This window comes from Athene cunicularia (genome assembly GCF_003259725.1).
Source record: "Athene cunicularia isolate RWA chromosome Z unlocalized genomic scaffold, athCun1 chrZ_part2, whole genome shotgun sequence".
Classification (NCBI taxonomy): domain Eukaryota; kingdom Metazoa; phylum Chordata; class Aves; order Strigiformes; family Strigidae; genus Athene; species Athene cunicularia.
In genome coordinates, this window is record NW_020799143.1 from 13569588 (window position 1) to 13593960 (window position 24373).

General features: G+C 36.8%; 1 protein-coding gene across 7 annotated transcripts in view; it reads left to right on the plus strand.

Moving 5' to 3' along the window:
• AGTPBP1 (ATP/GTP binding protein 1) overlaps positions 1–24373 on the plus strand; it is a 62919-nt gene that overhangs the window by 36106 nt on the left and 2440 nt on the right. For 4 of the 7 annotated variants that reach the window (XM_026866274.1, XM_026866275.1, XM_026866273.1 and 1 more), the window contains 7 exons: positions 348–492; positions 2743–2896; positions 3642–3822; positions 5291–5420; positions 5762–5893; positions 7568–7744; positions 12981–13141. In XM_026866274.1, the coding sequence (XP_026722075.1) occupies positions 348–492; positions 2743–2896; positions 3642–3822; positions 5291–5420; positions 5762–5893; positions 7568–7744; positions 12981–13141 (1080 nt within the window). The other 3 variants (XM_026866276.1, XM_026866277.1, XM_026866278.1) reach the window with 3 other exon arrangements.

The following is a 24373-nucleotide window of genomic DNA, read 5'->3' on the forward strand; positions in this document are numbered from 1 at the left end:
CTGTATTCTGTTGTATAGTCATTGTAAAGCAATCCTGGAACACAGGATGAGATGGTACAGTATATCCATGCATTACCCATCTTGGTTGGCAGTTGTTTGCATGCTTTTGTTTTGTTTTGTTACTCATTTTTGTTTGCTCACCTTTTCCCAGTATGTATGAAGGTCTGTCACTGTTATAATGAAGTGTCTTTACAGATACTGGGAAATAGTGCATTTAACCTTTATGTACATAGGAGAGAAATACAGTCACTAAAAATCATCTTGGCTCTTAGAATGTGTGTTCAAGAATAATCAATGATTTGAAAAAAAAAATTCTGATGTGTTTATTACCTTCATTTTACTATTAGGAATCACTTTTCAAGAAGTTCAATTGCTGCTGGAGGTCAGAAAGGAAAATCTTATTACACAATTACATTCACAGTGACTTTCCAACATAAAGATGATGTCTGCTACTTTGCTTACCATTATCCATATACATACTCAACTTTAAAGGTGAGAAGATTATGAACTGTTATATACATATATTTATACTTTTGGACAATGTGAAACATAAGCATTCAAGAGTGAACTCTTTTTATTTCTTTTTATGAAGTTCAAAATACTCCTTAAAATGAGAATTTTCATAAAACATTCATGTTTAGACTGGCAAAGTGTCTAGGTCGTTCTAAAGAACAGTGCCCGGAAAAATAAAATTGATACTTACTTGCAGGCTAAATGGGTTTTCTGGGAATCATAATTCATAATTGACTGGAAACGGTGCTAACTGGATGAAGTATTTGTGTTTGAGTCAAATTACTCATATCATGCTGTTCTACATACACCTCTTCATAACTGACCTATTCAGTTACTATATTTAAGATAATTAGAGACCTTTTTAGGATAATGAATTGGCTAAGGAAGTATTGTGAAGCTTTTAGTACTAAGCAAAACTCATGTCTAGAATGTCTGTTGATTTTTTTTTTCTGCAATAACATTAAAAGCAAACTTGGGGATTCAGTGGCTAGTGTGTAGGAGTTGAACAGAACTTTTTACTAAGCCATACTTGGTCTTGGAAGAAGTACCTGTTAAGGGATGTTATATGTGGCTGCTGCCTCCAACAGCTCTGGGGCCTGGTGCTTCCTCCTGCCTGGCTGCTGGAGCCTAGCCAAGGGACCCTTGGGGGTGTCTGTCTCAGGCTCATGGATGTGGCTAGTGCTTTCCTACTTGCTTGTAGGTTCAACCACTAGTGAGTCTGAGTATCCCAAAGAGAGAGTGAGACTCATGCACACACACTTGCACATCCCATCCCCTCCCAGCGTGTCTGGCTACACAGTCTGGCACAGACAAGGTGCTGCCTTCAGCAGCAACTGTGTGTAACACTACTGGGACTTGCTTAAAATAGAACTATGGACACCCAGGTCCCTTTCCTCCTCCAGCTGATCAGGATTGCTGTTCCCAGCTGAAATTCCACCCTAGAATCAGAAGCACACACACATTTGTGAACAACTAGCATGGCCCATCTGTGCCACACCCCTGCCTCTTACCTGCTGTGCAGGCCTCCTAATTGCAGGCTAGTCCAGCCTGGTGCTCACTAGTAAACAGATGCATGCATTCTCACACTTGTCTCACTGGCACTCTGCACTTGTGGTTCTCCCCAGATGCCAGTATGGACTCTCTGCCCACCTGATATCCCTGCCTCAGCCTGGGGCCTCATACTTTGTGGGTAGTCCACCTTGAAATTTGCTAGCACATTGCACACACACCCCTCCATGTACAGTGGCTTTGGGGAAGATGCATATGCTTGCCCCCTGCCCTCAGCAGCTGGTACCAGGCACATTGGCTTGTAACCCTTGTTCTTTCTCTAGGCGCTGAGGACACCTACCCTTGTTTCACTGACCCTTAACACCCCACTAGCTGGTTTTTGGGACACACACTGTTCTTGCCCCAGTGGCTGGACACCAAGACCCTTACACATTCCAGTAGCTGGCACCGAGATCCCCTCTTGCTTGCATTGCTAGTACCAAGTCTACTGATTTTAATCCCAACAGTAGTCTGTAGTGCCCACGGAGGTGCTTTCAAGAGCACTGATGCTGACCCCAAATCCACTCACACCTTTCTTGTTAGTTGCACCCAGTCCAGACAGCACTTGTATGAGTGGAGTAGAGAGTGAGACTGCACAGAGATGTAAGTAAGAGCAGACTGTAGGGATCAGGTGCGTAAATTTTGTATAGTCTCACAAGCCCCCCTTGGCTATCCCAAATCCTTAAGTTGTTCTTGTTTCCTTCTTGTCCCTTAGGTGACTCTTGCCAAAGCTTTGCCTGTAGATTCTTAATGTCCAGTCAGTTAGAGACTGGAGACTTTGGTCTTTGTTACTGTTTTTGTTATGTCTTGTCTAGCAAGCAGGACTGTTTTTCTCTGTTCCTGTTTATTTCTTCTCCCTCTTTATCCCCTTTTGCACTGAAAAGGTCCCTGATCAGATAACCTTGATGAAGTAGAGGTTCTTTTCTCCCACATACCCTTACAGTATCATCTGGTAGAAAATAATGTACCTTCAGTCCCTTCATTTTCCTCAAAGCAGTTGGAAAACCAGGCTCTATAAAGTAGTCAGAGATGTAGAGAGCGATTATTTCATGGTCAAAATTATGATGGAGACTTGAATGTTGTTTAGAATAATAAAGATTGGTTAAATAATACTTATGGAATATTCTGTGATATGTAACTGCAAAAGATTTGAAGTATTTTTTCATTATTTTTGTAATGAAGATGCATCTTCAGAAGCTGGAATCTATGCACAACCCTCAACAGATATATTTTCGACAAGATGTTCTCTGTGAGACCCTGGCTGGTAACAGTTGTCCCTTAGTCACTATTACAGCCATGCCGGAGTCCAATTATTGTGAACACATCCGTCAGTTCAGTAAGTATGACTTCTCTTTCTTATCAACTGAACATAATGTAAAACTAGCTCTTTATGAAAAAAAATCAGTATTAACTGCTGTGCATTGTAGAAATAGCAATGTAAAATAAAGTTAATGAATTCAATAAAATTAAGATGCATCAATATTCAGGATTTTCATTTAATAGTATTTATTTATGGTAGTCAAGTAAGGATATTTATATCTGGATATATAAGAGTATATACATATATTTTAAATCAGTTGCTATATATTTTTGTATGTTACATTTTGCAGACTACACTTGGGAAAGAATACCTGATTTCCAAATAACTTTTTTCTCCAAATGCTCAGGTTATTTGCTTGACAAAAAAATCTTTCATAAAGCCAATATCTAAGCTACTAAGATTTAAAGTGAGCTTTAGTTATGACAGCATTCCTGGTTTGTTCCTTCACCTCAGTATTTTTCTTGGCTATTGGAAAAAAAGCCATCAAAGTCATAATACCGTAATTGCCAGCTCAAACTAGTCATGACTGTGTAATTGTTTGATTGTATTTAAAGCTCCATTGTGAGAGTTCTGTAATTAGCAGTCCTTATAACAATATTCTGGCAAGCTCTATCAATAACAATAATACTTAATAAAAACCTTACAAATACTGTATTTTCCATTGTGACAAAGGAAGCTGGTTATTACCTCTTTTTTCAGTTAACAAAATGTTTCCTTAGCTTGAGTCGTATTTTGCAACCTCTATGCATACTTCATTTAGGGAATCGTCCTTATGTTTTCCTGTCTGCTCGTGTACATCCTGGAGAGACTAATGCAAGCTGGGTTATGAAAGGAACACTGGAATACCTTATGAGCAATAATCCAAGTGCCCAATGTTTACGAGAATCTTACATTTTCAAAATTATTCCCATGCTCAATCCAGATGGTGTCATCAATGGAAAGTAAGCATAAGTTTACTCACAAATATGTAACCTGTACTACTAAGTTTTTGTGTCTGTTATTTTAAAAGAAAAAAATCTAAACTAATCACAGAAATGTAAAAATGCAATATGAGAAACATTGATTCATGATGATCTGAAAAACAACCATAAAATTGCAAAGAATTTTTCCATTTTTGGGCTTTTTTTAAAGGCAAATACATTGTTCCATGAATTTCAGTTTTATAAAATGTATTCTCGGTTGTTCATGGACGATAATTTCTGTGTGATTTGACATGGTATTTTAATTGTCTCTGAACTAGTGTCTTAGATTAGGTGTAGAGTGTTATATGAGAGCACAGCTGCTTTTAGGAAACAAGTTCGTGGTTCTCATGAAAAAGAATAGTCCTTGTATCTGAGACAGATTTTTACATAATTTTTTTCTCTTGTTCAAATTACCATTTTTAGAAGGATGTTATAGAAATGCATGTTGTCAAGTGTTATTAAAAGGGGGAAAGTTAACAGGCAAGAGAAAGCATAAGAGAATATCCTGATTTAAAGTTATTAATAGTAATTCTTTCACTTACTACCACTTTTCTTAACAAATCTAAGGGATATTTCAGAAACTTTTGATACCGCTATGAGTAGGTATTCATCAGTCTATACTTACTTGGTTAGAAGGAATTAATATGAAATGGAAATTTTGGTATGGTGAATCTGTGGTTCCTTCTTAGCCTAGTTATGGGTAGTATTTTAAAAGGTTTTGTGAACAAAATAAAAATACAATCAGTTATGGATTTGAGTAGAACCCTGTCTTTATATATACAAAAGCATGCATAGAACAGAAGACCTGGAATTAAATAATTCAGAATACAAGTGAAATTTTAATACAGTGACAATTAAGAACTCTGTCTCAGCAGACACAATCTAAAGACAAATGTATTGAAGATGAATGCATGAACTTGAATTTCTGTAAATTTAAAAATTCTGTCTGATAGCTGACTCAATACAGAGATTATCTTCATTTGGCCTCTGGGCTTTTTGGTTGTTTATTTTTTTTCTTTCTTTCTTTTCTCACAGCAGTGTGTCTCCTAACATGTTTCAAGTCTTAGATTTCAGATTGACGTTAGTCTTTATATTACAGAAGTTGACACCAAAGCTGTAAAGATGCCATATATTACAAATCAGTGATTTCAAACTAGCATTTGAATAGAACTGCAAGCCTTCATTTTCAACAGCAAATAAGCAAGATTACAATTGGCTTTCATATAAGAAGCTACTTCTAACTTATTTTTAGGTTTTTTTGAAACATAACTTAAAAAACCCCAAACACTTCTATTACTTGGCATGTTAGAAAACTGAGGTTTGTTTCTTACCAGACTCCTTCCAAAGAAACAGTGGTGATGAGGAAAACTGGAGGTGGGGGGGAGGCTTATTTAAAAGTATGATAATGCAGACTACATCATGCGTTTTTCCACCCCCCCCACAATAGCCACCGTTGCTCTTTAAGTGGAGAAGATTTAAACAGACAGTGGCAAAATCCAAATCCAGATCTGCATCCCACTATTTACCATGCTAAAGGGTTACTGCAATATCTGGCTGCTATAAAACGTTTACCTTTGGTGAGTATGTGTGTGTAAGCAATTCTGAATCTTTCTAATCTTGTCTATGTAGCTAGTCTGTAAATTAAGCATTTTAATACGTTCTTGTAAACTGTGTCACACTTAAATTTGACTTGGAGAACTGGTCTTCTGCAAACCTTTATATCTAAATCTTTCTTTTGCTAGGGTAGAGGGTTAAACCTTCCTCAGGTGAATCCTACACTTTTTGACACAAATTAATTATATAAGGAGTCATGTTTCCTAATTTCTTCAAAAGTACAAATACAAATTTTTGTCTGTTTCTTTTATGAAATGTTAATTCCATGTATCTTGGCTTTATTTTGCCAAATTATTTATTGTAGGTCTACTGTGATTATCATGGTCACTCTCGTAAAAAGAATGTATTTATGTATGGCTGCAGCATCAAAGAGACAATGTGGCACACAAATGTTAATGCCGCCTCTTGTGACCTGATGGAAGATCCTTGTTACAGGGTAAGTTCAACATTTGTACTTTTTTCACTTGTCATGAATTTGGAATATATTTTTCAATTATTTTCCCAATATTATTCTGTGCACATAGTGACTTTATAGCATAAGCAGACTTAGAATGATCTCTTTTTAGTTCATGAGGGTACTTCAGAGTATTTTGAGAGCTTTAGACATTGTACCACTAATATAGCTAAGGATTTAATGTTAGTAGGGTGCCTTAGGGTTTCTTTGGTCTTTGTACCAATATATGCTTTTTTGTGTTCAACATAACCATTAGAGTAAATACATGGAAAATACACTTCTGTGCATTTATAAGGACTGAATGAAAAAAAGAGTCACTTAAGCATGGTAAACAATATTCTAGCAACAAAAAATTAAAAATACTGAATTGTTCTGAGAAATACTAATCTTTGTATGGAAATAGGCAAGGTTCCTCTTTATAAAGATGTGTAGTGAAAGCATGTGCCTTAAGAAACTTGAGCAAACGACATCCATTTCATTGTATATGCTTTCAAAAATTCCAAAATATTTATAACCAATTACGGTTTACCCGTTTCTGTGTAACTCTACTGCCGCCTTGTGGCAACTGCAAATCTATGCAACCTAATGCGTCCAAACCCCGTGGGTTTTTTGAGAAGATGCAGCGAAGTTTGAAAAACTCATGGAATACACTTTGAAATGTTTGTTATACATCCGTGAGTATAAATGCTTACAAATGCTTTCAGATTTTTTTTCCTCAAATCTCCCTAATTTAAAAAAAAAAATAAAAATCAGTCACTCCATGATTTTCTTGTCATTTCCTGGATGCTGAGTCTGATGCCATTCATGTCTGCTGCTCACCGTATTTTTATATATGGGGTTTTATCACATGGAGTTTTGTCATTTCAGTCTGCACTACCGTAGTGCACAAATGACATTAGTCAATAACAGATGTGTGGAAAAAACATTTTGGAAAAAACATTTCAAAAAAGAGGACTAAAACATTTGGGCAAGCTTGTACTAGTAATGGTATATGTACTACTGAAATAGTAAATTCAGAGTGTTCATGTGTTTCTTGGCTTAACTGATACAAATAAAAGCTGGAAAAATGTAGTCATTTAGCATTAGTGAAATACAGATATTTGCATAACTGTTTCTTGTCTTTTTCCAAAGCTGTCATGTAAACAGTTAACGATGAACTTTTATTCACATTCTTGAGGTTAAATATGTACCTAGTGCTTTGCTGAATACGAATGGAATTTTATATATTAATGAAATACTGTGTTATGTCTGCAAATTGGATTGTTGAGTCTGAAGCTTCATTTAATTAATTAATTAGATGGGGTATGTAGTAGACTTAATTTGAGAAAAGGTAGCTAGGTGAATTAGGAGGAGATGGTGATCACCTGAAGAATTCTTTTGTATCCTGATTCTTACTCACTTGACTAACACTTAATTTTAGGTATTGAATAGGAAAAGGAGGATTTTAATAAGTAGGAAATGGCAAACCTATTGTTGCTTGACCTCACTGAGTTTTGAAAACTCAATATGGAGAAAGTTTTAATTCTTGTTCTTTTAATTTGAATTGCAGCAAACTTTTCTTGTAATAGTTTATGACTGCATATTCTCCTCCCCCACTCCCTGCTTCTGTAGCTGAAGTAAAATAACTGTTGAATTTTTCAAATTAATGTCCTGCAGGCACTCCCCAAGATTCTGAGTCAAACAGCCCCAGCATTCTGCATGGGCAGCTGCAGCTTTGTAGTGGAAAAGTCCAAGGAATCAACAGCACGAGTTGTTGTCTGGAGAGAAATAGGAGTACAAAGGAGCTACACAATGGAAAGCACGTTATGTGGATGTGACCAGGGCAAATACAAGGTAAGAAAATAATCAGTTAAACTGTTCTTGCTTTATAATTTCTTCCATTTGCATTGATATCTTGTTCTATAACCCCACTTGCTTGCTTGCTTTAAACTTCTAAAACTCATCTAAGATCTGTGTACACTAATGTTAGAGTGAAATTACATACTTCACAGTATTATAGATTGCATAGCAGTCTTCATCTGTCACTTAACCCCTTCCCCATAGTATGTTATACTTATTGGCTGTTCTAACAAGATTGATGTATATTATTGCTTCTAATACATATGTATCATATGTAGTTAAAAACCCGGAATTTTTCTTTCCAGTAAATTATTAGAATTGGATAGTAATAAGTGCCAATATTAGAATAAGAATTTCATGTACAAATGGTAATTTCAGACTTCACCATGGCAGTTCTTGGTTCTTCAGCAGATATTTAGTAATGTCCCTTACAGAATTTTCCTGTGTAGCTGCAGAAACAGGCTTATAAATACAATTAAAACTTGTCTTCAATTTGTCTTATTCAAAAATGTTAACAGGGCTGGATTTTTGAAAACAAAGGTGCCCCTGTTTGTAGTTTCTCACTAGCAGAAAATTTAGTTTAAAGAAATATTTGTAGAGAAAAAAGAACCACCGCCCTAACATCTGATCTTCAACTCCTGTCACTGGGTTAAATTTAGCTACAAATTGAATCAAGTTTTTAAAATTAATATTCATGGTAGAAGTCACAATTTCTTCTGCTTGAAAATAGAGTTTAGGAAAGCTAATCAAGAAAATGACCACAAGAGTCAAGGTGCTTTGCAAAAAAGAGGATCAGAAGGCTGGGATCAAGAGGATGGGGGTGGGGCAGGAACAAAAAATAAAAGTTAGAACAAGGTATTTTTAATGTATTAAGTTATGCTACAACTCCCCTGCTTATCTCCCTAGACAGAAGGAAGACAGATATTTTGGCAGAAATTTCAGTAGGTTTGTAACTACTAAATGAATGAGTTAACTTCATCAATTAACAAGAGAAGCATTCCTGCTATTGTCGGAACATTCCATTATTCTTCAGATGACATCATTATGGAGCTTTAAAAAATAACAGTACATCCAACTTGCTTCTTTTTGAAACTTCTAGAATATTCTTAAGCATGAACCTTTATGGCTTTAGCAGTGTTGCTACAGAGAGTTCTTAAGAAAGGTGAATTGAAGATGCTTTGTGGTTGAACTATCAAGATGCTTAATCTGAAAAGCTGTTCTTTGTTAAGGGAGGAAAAAATGGCTCAATTCTGTGGAAAAATCATTTACTCAAAAGGCAAGAGCATTCTTCTTTGTAATATAATCTATCTGATGAGATCAAATTGCTGTTCTGTCATTCATTTCATTTGGAATAAAACAGTTTGTGAGGTCTTAGTCATTCTCTGAACATAACAGGAAGATTCTTCATTTTTCTTCACTATGATAATGCTCAGACTTACTAATAAAACGTATATAAAAGGCCAAGGTGACTAGAGAGAACAAGAGCAACATTTCTCCAGTGAGAGGGTCAAAGAGATGAATAGTCTCAGCATTTGTGGAGGGAGTGGGACCAGCGACTCTGAATAATCTTGTGGTATAAATCAGATGACATATTTCATAATATGTTATTTCAAAATACAAGGAGGAGTTAAACTGTAGTAATTCCCTCCCCTCCTACTTCCCATCCCAAAGGACAGGACAGTTCAGATCTGACCATGTATAATGTAGGGGTCTGAAGCACTTTTCCAGTTGTCTTTTGCTATGGCATTGCTGAATTTTGTTCAAAACACAAAGGATTACTCAACAGCTCTGTTCTTTGTGAAAGAAATGCTGAGTCTTTGCTAAAGCTGGATAATATCAAAACATCAAATTTTTATTCCTTTTTGTTTTACTCAGACAATGGTGATGCTAGACTACTTCCAGCCAGGAAGCTGTTGAACTGAAGTTAGCAATTCTTACCTGAACTTAAGATCCCTGGTGACAGAGTTATCAATGGAAGCAGTCTTGTTTTAACTGTTTGTGTGGTGTCTTTGTAGTACATTGAGAACTAGTGTTGCAAATGTTGCCCAGTCATCTGTGATTCAAGATACTGGAAAGCAAACACGCAGGTCAAAAGGTGCTCCAAGATCTACTATGGAGGATAATTAAGATGTCAGACAAAAAAGAACAATTTCTTCAATAGCTCAAACCATGTGAAAACTGAAATAAATCCCTCTCCTGATTAAAGATTAATAAATTTGGGAGTATTGCTTAATTTTTAAGTTAATTGAAAAGATTTTTGTTACCTGGAATTCTTATACATGGTAAAGAGAAGACTTTAGGACATGAGGATTCAGTCAACAAACTTTGTCAGTTACTATGATTCCTTAGTCTCTAGATTTTGAGTTCTCAAAAATGATCACAACTTTGTAGCCTCTGCTGAATAAGAACACAGAGCAAGGTGATGTCTTACTGTCCAACTGACATATTACAGGAATATTCTTCTCAACTTGAGGTCACAATCTGTTGTGCCTTGGTTTTGCATCTTTGCTTTCATGAAGGAAAGCTCAACACCGAGATACTGTATTCATGTGAAAGTATTTTCATGACATGCTTAGTAAGGAAGACTTCGACCAGCCATCTAAAATGTTACTGTCTAGAAGAAGGACAGATGTATAAAATGTAAAGAAAAAGAATAAAATTCAGTACATGTTAAAAAAAAAAAAAAAAAAAAAAAAAAAAAAAAAAAAAGGCTTGTGCTTAAAAGCAATCCTTGTAACACTTAAGGAACTTTAATAGTCTGCAGTTAAAGGTACTAGAACAGGTGTTTGGAAGATCAAGAAGAGGTGTGTAATCACGGCTTCAGTGAAAATTAACTTCACCTCAGGTCCCTTATTTAGGGCAACTGTTTATTACTATTTGCTGAAACAGGCTTCAGGTCTCTTATTTAATGGAAGTGAAGAGATTTGACTGATAGAAGAATAATAATGAATTAAGAAATTTGGTATTTGGCAGCTGTGTAGTACTGCATTCTTTATTACGATTTAAAGAAATGACAGAAGCAAATCTAGAGTTTGGCATGGGCATTTACTGCAAGTATATAGAACCTTCAGTATAGTAAGTTCCAACTTAACTTGCAGGCATTTCAGTTATCCACCCCCAATCTGATCCATTTAGTCTCTCTTTAATTATATTCTCTTTTGGCTGTGATGAAAATAGCAGCCACGGAACATGCACACGCTATTTATCTTTCTAACAATTGTCTTTGCACTTTCTTTCATATTGTGCTCTTGTCCTTTTTCAACTTAAAGCCACTCCTGTATACTGTCTATAAGGCATCTGCCAACTAACGATATCTTCTTCAGCAACGGATGTAGACAATGATTGGAAAAGTTTCTGATCCATCAAGTTGTGCACGTTAGTAACCTGTGTAACAGTGAGATTACTGTTACCCTTCTTCCACTTCTGCATACTTGTTGCCTCTTGTCCTTAATGTTATTTTAATCTCTTTGGGGCAGGGACTGTGTCTTCCTGTGATTAGCATAGTGGAGCCCCAGCTATGATTGGGGTCCTCGAATGTTACTGACGTGCAAACAAATACAAAACAAAAACAAAAAATTGGCCTCTGTGGATAAGGTACTGCACTGGGAGTGAGGAGAACTGATTTCTGTTCCCAGCGGGGTCAGTGGCATGCTGTGAGACACTGTGCAAATCGCTTCAACCCTCTCTGCCTCCATTTCTCCATCAGTAAAGTGAGGATAATTCTTCCTTTATTAATAAAGTGCTTTGAAACCTACAGCACAAAAGCATTATAAAAGAGGTAAGTAGTATTACTATTAACAATAATACTGAAATATCCAACTCTTGTTCACTGCTAATGGGTTTCTGTACCATTTGGCTGGAGGATGGCACTGTTTAGAATAGTGGATATAGCTTTAGCCTTCTTGTTACTAAAAAGCACTTTGTTTATTAAGACTACTGAGGAAAAAAAAGATCTCACAAGAAAAATTACATCAAACTTTCCATTTATTAAGTGTGCTTACGCTCCAAACAGAAGTACATGAAGAATGTTCAGACTGTAGCATTTCTGGAGCAACATAACACTTTCTCTTAAAGCCTGTATTTTAAAAATACAACATCAGTGTGGCAACATATACAAAGCTTGTGTGTGTGTTTTTTTTAGCTTTTAGTAAAAAAAAATCCTATTCCATTCTTTTGCATCACGTATTTTCCTACTTGAAAAAGCTTACCAGCAATTCCTGGTTCTTCTGCTTCCCTGCTTGTTTTGACAAAGCTCCTTTTTAACTACCATTTACCTTAAGCGGTTTAGAATATCCAGAGTAAAATCCTTTTAAATTGTCCTGAGATACAGAAATTGCAAAGAGAGAGATTGAGTTGGGTTGTACCATTGAATTTGTTAATGTATTTACAGTCAGTACTAGCCAATTCTATAACTGTTGAGGGTCACTCTGGAATATCATTCTCTTTTCATAAAGTAATTGAGGTTAGCGGTTGTGTTCCTACATACTGCACTGCTGGCTAAATGAAAAGTGTAGAACTATCTGATGGGAGGCTTTATCACATATGTAAACTTGGAGAATATTCTATAAGTTCTACCTCCTAAATACTCTTTGCAGAGGAAAATGCCTTGATTCAAGTTAGAAAAGAGCTATGGCTTTTGATACTTCATGTTTGTTGCTTTTAATTACTAAATGTGTGAATAAATACTTTCAGAATTAACACATGGAGCCTCTAAATTAATAAGTGGGGAAGAGGTGTTTGTGTCAAGGAGTAACTTTGTTACCTTAAATATATTTATGTGTTAGAACATAGCTATGAACTTGATCACAGATACAGTATTAATTCACTGATTTTTTTTTTTTTTTTTTCCATTCGGACAGAACTTCTGTGGAGTCTTGTATTTGAAATAGCTTTTTTAATAAATTTTGTCTCAGGTTTTAAAAATAATTTATACTTACAAATTTGGACATGATCTCTGTTTCTTTTCCGTTGCCACTGGGTAAAGTCCTTTTAAACCTGATGTACCCGAAGGGTAGACTAGGAAGCTCCAAAGGAATGTGGATGAATCATGCATTTATTCTCTGAGCTTTCTCTGATACTCTTAAGTTTATTCTGCAGTTCTTATTTGTTCTGTCTTTAGAGCAAGAGAGTGTATTAAATAACAAAATGTATTTTAAATAGTAATTATATAGTATGTGTGGGTCCATCTGCATGTACCTATTTTGTATTTTAAATTTTATTTTTAAATTAGGGATTGCAGATAGGGACAAGAGAACTGGAGGAGATGGGAGCAAAATTCTGTATTGGCTTACTGCGTTTAAAAAGAATGACCTCACCTTTGGAATACAATCTACCTTCTAGTCTGTTGGATATTGAAAATGAGCTGATTGAGTCAAGCTGTAAAGTGACAAGGTAGTACATTTTTTTATTCTATTTACTTTTTTGCAGGAAAGGTTACAATTTCTCAAGTGTTATAAGGTTTGTCTCAAAAAAGTTCTTCCACTCATCAAAAATAATGATGTGTTGTGACCTGTTAGTGTTACAATAGTCTGAATGTATTGGAAACCTATTGTGTTAATCTAGTTGATTCAAACTTTTGAAGAAAACAATAAATGCAGAGTTAGACTATATATCACATTTGTTGCTGGGATAAACACTGGCAATTTTAATGTCACTGGGGAGTTATTCTGTGCAATAAAACTCAGTAGGTCTTAGGTCTCAGTTGTCTCTGAGAGCATTTTTTTCTTTTCTTAATTACTGGCTACAGTATTAAAAATGTGTTTAGACAGACTTAAAGTACATGTCTTAAAGTATTGTAAGAACTGTAAATTTTTCTTCCAAACATTTGTTTTTTCTTTTTTTCCCTCAGAGATACAAAAACACTTAAAAATGTTTGGGTCACAAAAGAAATGTATTCTATCTGCTCAGTGGCTAACTTAATAACTTATTGCCAATTCTTAAAGCTCTAGATAGGCTTGCAGAAATATGCATGCTATTGTATATTTCCATTCTTGTAATTAATCACTGAAGTATACACATGTACATGGTAGTTGGGGATGCACAGCAAGTAAGTGATTTCAAATGTACAGGCATCTCTTTCTGAAGATCTCTTAGAGATTAAAAAAGAGTTCCAGATTTCAGAGAAGTATTAAATTAGAAAAGAGTAAGATTTACACATCATTACATGTTACTCCTTGGCATACTTAAAGCTAAAAATGTTTTTATAGGGGCCTTGGCTGTTATCTCCAGCTTAGCTAAAGCCATACAGTGGAAATTTGGGAGGAAAATTAAATTTATTATTGGGTTTTTGTGCAGCTAAAACAAGGAGGTGCTTGAGACTAAGACTTTCATTAGATGCTAGACTAAGGAGCAGTTTGTCTGTAGGCCATAGAAAACCAGCAGAGATATGGGAGGGAATCTGTGGTACTCTATGGAAGGGGAAGATGATGTTTAGTTCCAGCATTTAAACATGTAAGTGTTATCAGAATGTGGAGTACTGAGAAAGACTGGAGCTTGTGTTCATGCTTAGCATTTATAGATAGCAATGAAAAGTGAAGTATAAGCTGAAAGGTGATGAGAACAATAGAAGAATGTCTTAAGGAAGTTGTTAAAAATGTATGAAGAGTAGCTGTGATGTGTGGATATCTATCACTCCAGTGATGGCTGGATCCACCAGTATCATTTACTCACTAGTACAGCATTAGAATACTTGTAATGGCTGGATTTTTACTGTCATATCAAGTTTTGCATTTAGGCAAAGGTGAGTTAGTGAATCCTAGAAGAGATACAGTCAGAAGGTGGCTTTGGAGTAACCCATCCCCACCAGTGTGTAAGCCTTGCTGGAGTATAGGTAGGCTCACTGAGAGAGACTCATATGTCAGATGCTGGAAAAAACAGAAAGTGCTGAGAGGTGTTCTGCTGGATCTGGTACTCACAAACAAGGATGTGCAGGTTGGGATGTGAACATTGAAGGCAGCCTTGGCTTCAGTGGCCATGAGATGATGGAGTTCAGGCTCCCAAGAGGAGGGAGCAGGACAAAGATCACAACCTTGGACTTGAGGAGAGAACACTTTGGTCTCTTCAGGTATTGACTTGGAAGAGTCCCATGGGAGAAAGGCCCTGGAGGGAGGAGAGGCCCAAAAAAGCTGCTGGATGTTCAAGGACCATAAGCTCAAGAGCAGTCCACCCCCCTGAGCAGGAACTTAAGCAGAAATTCCAGGAAGCCTGTATGGATGAATGAGGAGCTCCTGGCAAAGTTCAAATATGTAAAGGAAATACTTGGAAGCTGGAAGCAGGGACAGGTAACCTGGGAAGAATATAGAGGCACTGTCTGAGTATGCAGAGACATGGTTAGGAAAAATAAAGTCTACCTGGAGTTGAATCTGGCATGGGATGTCAAAGGCAACACAAAGAGCTTCTATAAGTATGTAAGTAGTAAAAGAAGGACTAGGGAAGACATGGGCCCGCTGCTGAATGGGGCACAGGAGCCCTGTTGACATAGTACATGGAAGGTACTGAATACCTTCTTCACCTTAGCCTTTACCAGCAAGACCAACTTTCAGTAATCTAAGGACCCAGAGTCTGGGGAAAGTCAAGAGCAAGGAAGACTTATCCCTGGTGGAAGAGGTACAAGTTGGAGAATACTTGAGCAAACCAGGCTTACATAAGTCCATAGGTCCTGATGAGATGCACTCACAAGTGCTAAAGGAGCTCACTGATTTCACTGCAAGGGCACTCTCAATAATATTTGAATGATCATGGTGATTGAGACAGGTGCCTGAAGACTGGAGGAAAGCAAGTGTCGTTTCTGTCTTGAAGAAGAGCAAAAAAAAGGACCTAGGGAACTACAGGCTGGTCAGCTTCACCTTGATTCCTGGGAAGGTCATGAAACAACTAATCCTGAAAAGCGTTTCTAGCCACATGAAGAAGGAGGAGATCGTGAGTAGTCAGTATGGATTCACTAAGGGAAATCATGCTTGACCAACCTGATAACCTTCTAAAATGACTGGCTTGGCAGACAAGGGGAATTTATGGATAGTGTCTACCTTGACGACTTCAGTAAGGTTTTTGACACTGTCTACCATAGATCCTTATAGGGAAGTTGATGAAGTATGGGCTGGATGGGCAGACAGTGAGGTGGACCAAGAACTATCTGAAAAACTGGACCCAGAGGGTGATGATCAGAAGCACTGATCTAACCAGTAACTGGCAGTGTGTCCCAGGGCACAATACTGGGTCCACTCCTGTTTAACATCTACATGAATGACATGGACAATGGGGCAGAGTGTACACTCAGCAAGTTTCAAAACGATGCCAGACTAGGAGTGCCTGATCCGGAGCGACCTTGACAGGCTGTAGAAGTGGGCTAATGGGAATCTCATGAAGTTCAGCAACAAGTGTGAAGTCCTGTACCTGAGGAGGAACAACCTGTCATGTCCCAGTTTCTCAGGATGATGATTCAGATTTGCTGATTCCCAGGTCAAGATTAAGGCAAAATGACACCAGGGATTCTTTAATCCACAAAGCTCAACTTTTACTTGCTCACAGATACTGGTATGAAACTTTGTCAGTAAGCCTTTCAACCTCTGCAACAAGTGGTAAACTGTATATTCTACTGGGGCAAACTACCTTACTACATACGCTCACAAGCAGCACATCTTACAACATGCTCCGACAAGCCTTGCCTTACACACAAGGATACAGGGGTAGAGAAAAGGAGAGTAAGAGAGAAAAAGAGAGCAAGAGAGAAAGAGAGAGTAAGACAAAAAAGAAAGATTTTACCAGTTCTGCTTCCAGTGTTGGTCTAGCCAGCCTAGATGTCCAGTTCCAGACTGGTGTACCACCCAGGGCTTTGATTTATGCCCTTTTATAATACTTCACTCCTCCCCAAGGTAGGCACTTGGACTCATTGGGCTAATCAGACATCATGCACAGTCTGTGCTTCTCAAATTCTCTTTGTTTTGGTGCATGTGTAGTTTGTAGTTGCAGAATCTTCAGGAAATGGGTTGGTGGGCTTGGGGGTTGTTGTAGAGTTACTACCTGCTCCCTGTAGGTATGAGCATTGTCTGACTTTTTTGGCACATGCATTGTGAAAATGGCTTCTCTATTGGCTCTTCACAGAGTCGCTCAAGATAAGGAAGTTCAGCCCCAGAAAAGTTCAATCTCACCTCTGTGGGACCCTGTCCCCTTCCTGCCATTACCTGCACAACCCCAGAGTGTCCATGGAGACCATCTCCTTTAACAAAGGTCTTTATCAGATGTTTGAGACACTAAATATGGTTTCATCAGACTGTTGCACCACCCCATGCACTAGTACATGATGGGGGCTGACCAGTCTTTGCAGAAAAGACTGTGAGGATCATAGTGGACACCAAGTTGAACATGAGTCAGCAATGTGCCCTGGCTGCAAAGGATAATGGTATCCTGGGCTTCATAGGAGGGTTGTAGCCTTCAGGTCAATGACATGATGGACATGATCCATCCCTTCTCCTCAGCACTGGTGAGGCCATGTGTGGACTACTGTGTCCAACTATGGGTTCCCCAGTACAAGAGAAACAGGGACATGCTTGGAGGGAGTCCAGTGAGGGGCTCCTAAGATGATGAATGGACTGAAGCATCTCCCATAGGAGGAAAGACTGGGAGAGCAGGGACTGTTAGTCTGAAGAAGAGAAAGCTCAGGGGTCATCTTATTAAGGTGTACAAGTACCTGAAGGGGAGTTGTAAAAAAGATAGAGCCAGGCTCTTTCCAGTGGTGTCTGGTGACAGGCTAAGATGCAGCAAGCGCAAACTGTAGAGGAAATTCCATTTAAACATTATATGTATATAATGGTTATATAAATATTTGTTGTGAGGGTGCCCAAACACTGGAACAAGTTTATCTTGGAAGATACGAAGTCTTTATCCCTGGAGATATTCAAAAGCTGTCTGGATACGTTCCTTGGCAGCCTGCTGTAGGTGGCCCTGCTTGAGCTGGGTGTTGGATAATATGACCTCCAGAGGTGCCTTCCGACCTCAGACAGTTTGTAGTTCTGAGAAAAAGGAGAAATATCTTTTATGTCTGTGCTCAAGACACTGAGTGCTGGTGTTGTGGGCTGCTTCAAATCCGAGTGCTAATTTAGGCAATTAGAATACAGGATTATATACACATTATATTATCAATATTAATTATTAATACCAAAACAATATTAATATTAATTATCTACACATTATTATTATATTATATACATTATTATATTATACAGGACAAGAGGTAATGCCCCCAAGCTGTGCCAGGGAAGGTTTAGGCTAGATGTTAGGAAGCATTTCTTTGCAAAACGGTTGTTAGGCATTGGAATGGGCTGCCCAGGGAGGTGGTGGAGTCCCCATCCCTGGAGGGGTTTAAGAGTCGGGTTGACATAGTGCTGAGGGATATGGTGTAGTTGAGAATAGTCAGTGTGAGGTTAGTGGTTGGACTTAGATGATCTTCAAGGTCTTTTCCAGCGTAGATGATTCTGTGATTCTCACTTTTTGTTATATATTTTTCCTGGCTTAGTGTTATTAAAGGAGATTTACATTTAATAATTTACATTTAAAGCCATCAGATAGAAGAAAAACAGTTAACAGACTTCTTCAATAAAGTTCAGTATTTGTTATGTCAATGTTCCTTATGTGATAAAAATCATAACTCTAGCAATGCAAAGAATCTGATTTCTCTTCCACTGCCTTAATTTCTTCAGTGCAGAAGAGTTTGGTTATTACATTTCACCATCTATAGCTGTATAACACTCAAATGTCATGATTAGGGGAAAATATTTTTTTAAATTATTTTTTCTATAGACAAACTCAGTTTCAAAATATTGAATAAACTTATTCAATGAACTCTCTCAAATTTAAAACTTTATATTTCAGTACAATTACTTTAGTGGTTTTCATGACCTGCTCCTTAGGGATGGAGACTGAAGCTTCCTGGTTTTTGAAGTTTGTGACTCCCAGTTACCTTTCTCAGACAACAGGATTATAAGCATTTCCACATACAGTCTCAATCATATTAATCTTATGATGAGCCTCATGTTATTTTTCATCCATGCTCACATGTGCCAAGCCAACTACACTGTGTTTTTGCAGTAGTAAGTCTTTTATACTGGATTTTCTGAAAACACTAATAAACCAGTCCCCATGCTCCTTGCTCCCACCAATAAAATATAAACTAAGTCAGAGACAGTTTTCCTCTTCCTCCTCCTAGCATAGTCATACTTTACATGCAATTCATTTTGGTACGTAATAGTTATTCTATAACTATCTGTATTAATGAAGTATTTTATCTGGAAAAGGAAGTTCAAACTATGCATGTCTATTGGTATCCCTTTCTTCAGGATTTGCTTTATTTCATAACATCAAAACAACCCACCTTCACGTTTGTTCCTTTTCTCATCTAGCTTTTCTCATCTAAACTTTATGTGTAACCACAGCAGCCTTACGTACAGCCACTGATTTGTCTGATGCATAATCAAACAATTTTTTTTAACCAAAGTTACCTAAGCAATCACCTCTAATTAAAGACATTGAAAATAATTTAAGTACCTAATACTTAGCCTGGCAAAACGTTTCTCTATTAAATCTAGAACATGGCTAGATTTTTTTTTATTCTTTTTAAAAATTATAATTCCAGTATCCTTCAGGAATGACCTATCTCTATTCATGATAATAGGAATTTGCTATCTGGATAACTGGGTTGACTCCTTTTTATTTTGATAGCTGTGCTATATGCCATAGAAGCCATGTATATGCATCATTTTTGCATAAGCAAGTAACTATAATTTTGTTCACAGTACCTCCACTATTAGCCATAAGACTGCCTTATAATCATTTATGTTTGCACATTATCTTCACAGAATCACAGAATCATCTTGGTTAGAAAGGACCTTGAAGATCATCTAGTCCAACCATTACCCTCACACTGACAATTCCCAACTACACCATATCCCTCAGTGCTATGTCAACCCGACTCTTAAACCCCTCCAGGGATGGGGACTCCACCACCTCCCTGGGCAGCCCATTGCAACACCTAACAACCCCTTCTGGAAATAAACGCTTCCTGATATCCAGTCTAAAATCTTCTTTCATTTGTTGCTAAAGGGATTAATACTGCCATAGGTGGAATTAAGAGATGGTCTGATCTTTGTTTCCATCTATACAGGCCATCAGACTTGGAGATGACTTGGAAAAGTCTGTCTAGCGCAGAGCAATTTTGTTCTGTCCCCCCACAAATATACCCATATTACAATTGTGCCAGATATCCTTGGGGTCAAAGTTTCCTGTCTTTGGTAGCATTCGCTGCATGTCTCAGCAGAAAGTTCAAAAACCTATATTGTTTATCAATGATGATGCTCAAGGGGGAGGTCTCATGTTTATTTTCAGGGACTGACTTATAGTCGGAACTGAAGCACATACTGTAAAACCAGTTGTAGTTAAAGGACAGCTCTTTTATGGTAATGGAGACACCATGTTCCTCTATTCTGAATATAATTTTAAATAAATTTAAATATGATAGACTTGTTTTAATGAATTGTACTGTCTCAAAAAGTACTGGACAAAGTTGTAGTAGACAAGTATTGATGGGATCTTTTTTTAAAAAAAAAAAAAAAAAAAGCAATGAGGAATATTCAGATTTTAACAGCCAAAGGAAGTTGTGGTTCAGCATGGATTTTCCCTTGGTCTTTCAGAGGCTTTTTTTGGGGGGGTGGGGTAGGTTTTATTTAAGCAATATTTTTGTATGATCACGGAACAAGTCCTGAAGGCTATGTTTTATTTCCATTGTACAGTGAAAAGAAGCCTGGACACTACCTTAAGATATTCCAGTTCATTCAGATTCCATAAACATCATTTTTCTTGTGATCTTGGGGGGATGAGAGGCACTCTAGAATGTTTTGCTAGAATTATACAACTAGTTTACATAGATACAGTGAGTACCAGTTCCTAGCAACACGTCTCATAATGCTTATCAAACTCTTGAGCTCTCCTTTTCCAACTTCCCCAGGCCAGTGATGATGAAATGTAGAGAAGCCTGTGGCTGGTATTTCTGGCTACTCAAAACTGAAACACAGGGGAGCTGAGCACCCTAGCTGTGTGAGACCTCACTACTGTTTGAAGGAAAAGTTTACTTCTTATGTTTTCTTTCTCCACCCCTGTGACCAGTAAGGATTTTGGCTACTTTTCTGTGCAGCAGAAGTCCCTCTCTTTGCAATTAATACAAAATAGATTTTAGGGAGTGGGGTTCTTAGTGCTTTAAAAACTAGATTTTTATTAACACATCTTGAAACCTGTATGCCAAGTCTGTGAAATACATTTTTGATTTGTCTTTTGATTCGATTGTATCTACTGTGCTGAAATTTTAGTGTTTCTGTACAGTTCTAGACAAGATACTAAAAATAACAATCAGCTGAGGTATCTATTAAGTGTTTATTTACTTGAGTGCTGGAAGTATGTGAAGAGCCTCTATTGAATAAAATTTATAAAGCCTATTTCAGTTTTTCTTCAGAGGCAGTCTTGGGTCAGAAGATGGTCACACTATTCCTTGCTTTATATGCCCAGACTTCCATTTCCATTATTGTATTATAATAAAAATACTTCTTACACTTTATGTACTTATACTGACATGATTCATGGCTTATAACTTACCATTAGAGATGAATGAGAAGCAACCTACAGAAAATGCAGGTAAAAAATTCACGAATAAGAAGTATAAAAGAATAGTTTTTGCACAGATGTAATGTTCCTGTAATGTTGGAGTAGAGCAATGACTAAGATTGTAGTTATTTCCTTTTTATTTTGGATGTTACTAGTGTTACCTTTTACAAAACCACAATTTTAATGCTTTAGAAGATAAGCAAGCAAGTTTAAACATTCAAGTCTAAACTACACAGAAGCACTGCTTTTATATTTTGCAAATGATTTTGAGGGTTTCTCAAGTTCTTTTGTGATTTTTCCTGGTTGCACTTAAAATGACCAAGTAAATGTGCTAATATTTTAAAATATACCTCCAGTATTTCATTACAATTAGGCTCAGTTTCCATGAGTTAATTTTGAACCATGTCTGAAACATATTTGACTTAAGAAAAATAAAGCAATAGATTTATTTCCCTCTGGCAGTGCACTTTAACATTTTAAGTGATTAATTAAACACTTTATTTTTCTTTAATTATTTCAAACCCATTTGCCAATGTTTTCTCCCCCAGTTCCAAATGGAAAAGATTAGACTAAATATAATATCGATCTTGTAGTAAGAATTATAGTTGTTATGCTGACAGGTTTGATAGGCTCTGTATGCAATGAAACAAAACCACATGACTGCAGTCGTAAATGTTGGGGCTTACTGGAATTATACTTTATGCAATACCTTGACCTCTTTTTAGAAATTCTACTAATTTCTTTGATTGTTTTGAGGCTCATTGCTGTATTTTGGAATATCGTGTATTTTTGTTTGTTAATTTGATTTAATTATAGAGAAGCAGACTGAGCTTTTGGGACCCAGCATGTGTAGAAAGTGGTAGAAAAACTATACTGCCAAAAGGAGCTGTGGGAAGGAAAAATTCTGATGCAAAATCCATTTTCAGCACTTAGTCTTACACTTGAGAAAAGACATGAGACTGCTGTGGAAGGAGTGAGGGCTTTAAGCAGTGAGAATGTGTCCAAGATGTTCTTGTAAAGGGTGTCTCTAGGCTGCCAGAAGGAAACTGAATTTGTCCTACTTTATTTCCCTCCCCCTTAATGACTCTTAAAATTTACTCATACATGTGCATACTTCTCCTTCACCTGGGAGTAAAAGGTTTTTCCTTCCTACTCTCCTGCAGCATTTGAGATTTTCTCGGTCTTTCTTCCAGTACCTTAGGAATACAACTTAGTTAAAAAGCAGGTATCCTATGCTGCAGCTTTTGACTCATCTCTCCCTTTCAGAGAGTTGGAAGAAAAAGCTATCAAAGATGAGACCCAGAATTTTAGTGGTGGTCCTAGTGGCAGTGCCCATCCTCCTCTGGCCACCCACTTGTGCCCTAAATGAAAGTGATTGCTTTTAATTCTCTGTAGACTGTAGTATCAGAGTACTGTTTGTCTTCTCTAGGGCAAAATAAGGAAACCAGTAGTATTGGGGTAAAAAAATAGAAAAAAATAAAAGTATGATGAACAACTTATTCTTCATACTGTTTTCCAAGCTTTTCTTCCATTCCTGGTAGCATGATGCAAATATTAGTGTGTGCTACAGTCAATGATTATTGAATCCAACTAATTCAATCCAGTTTTGAGTTTCACAAAATGTATTTCAGGGTGACAGCAAAAAAAAAAAAAAAAAAGTGTTGAGATTACTTTATTAAGCTGTGGAGTAAAATTTTGTAACTCTAAAAGTGGGGATATTTAAAACAAGACTTAAATGGTATTTGGATACCCAGCTTCTATGGCTTAAGTAAGAGTTGGACGTGTTACTCTCTTTAGACTTGGAAATTCCCCTGAGGAAGTATCCTATCTACTTGGGAAAAGCACATAGGTGAAGAGCTCCGGACAGCACATACATGTGCATGTGTGACATTGCCTACTGTAGCAGCATTGCTGATCTCTAAAAGAATATAGACCCTAAAGGGAAATTAAAAGTCTGGAGAAATTATTTCTTTGTGATAATTCCTGGTTCACTTTCTTCTCTAAAATTTTCCCTCCCTGAGCAATGCAGCATTAAAAGGAATCATTAGTTCTTCAGATTTTTCTCTCCTTCCTTTCCCAAGTCCCCAGGTAGCTGCAACTCTCCATAGTTTGGCAGGGAATATTTCTTAATTTTTTCTTCCAAAGTTTTAAAATATATATACAGTTCCCTTGTAGTCTCAGAAAACTGCTCATCTCCATGGGCTTGAAATTGGTAATGGTTGTGTCTGGCTTGTGGATTAATTTCTCTGTAGTTGAGTTCATGAATAATGAAGAATCCATCCATATCTTTTAGGGGACAAATTTTAGTTTGAAAAAATATACCATGTTAGTGAATAGGTTTATTTTTTAATATGTTTGGAGTATTAATGTAAATTTTAAAAAGAGTAAATTATTATAATTTTTAAAATTATTATGTTTTAGAAAAAAGTTGTATTAATCCTAAATTCAGTGTATTCAATGACAAGTGATGTAGTAAATACTCTTTTATAAATGAAAGGGATATTCTTAAAGTTCTTCATAAATATGAAGACCACAGTATTGTATCAGATATTTAGGAGTTCATCTTTTTACCCATAAAATATTGTTTAAGTAAAATCTGGAAAATTTCAAGGTTTTAGTTAGTATTATCTTTTAACTACCATAACTTCAAAGAAAATACACAGGTTATGGTACCCCTTACATTATAGAACTGTAGTTGTGTGATAAACCTCTATGAACCTGAGAAAAATAATTGTTTCTTTTTAAAAGAAAAAGCAAGAGGTGTAGGGGTAGAGGAAGAGGGATTATTGAGCAAGTTAATTACAAACAGCCCAAGGGAAAAGTTAGGAAATTAAAACCCATAGAATCAGCATGACGGCAGCTAAAAATATATTGTCACAAGATATGCTGAAGATGGGGAGCGGCAGGGAGGCAAATGTAGGATTTGATTAAACAGCAAGAAATTTTTTCAGGTGCTTTGATTTCATAGAGTGGTTTGTG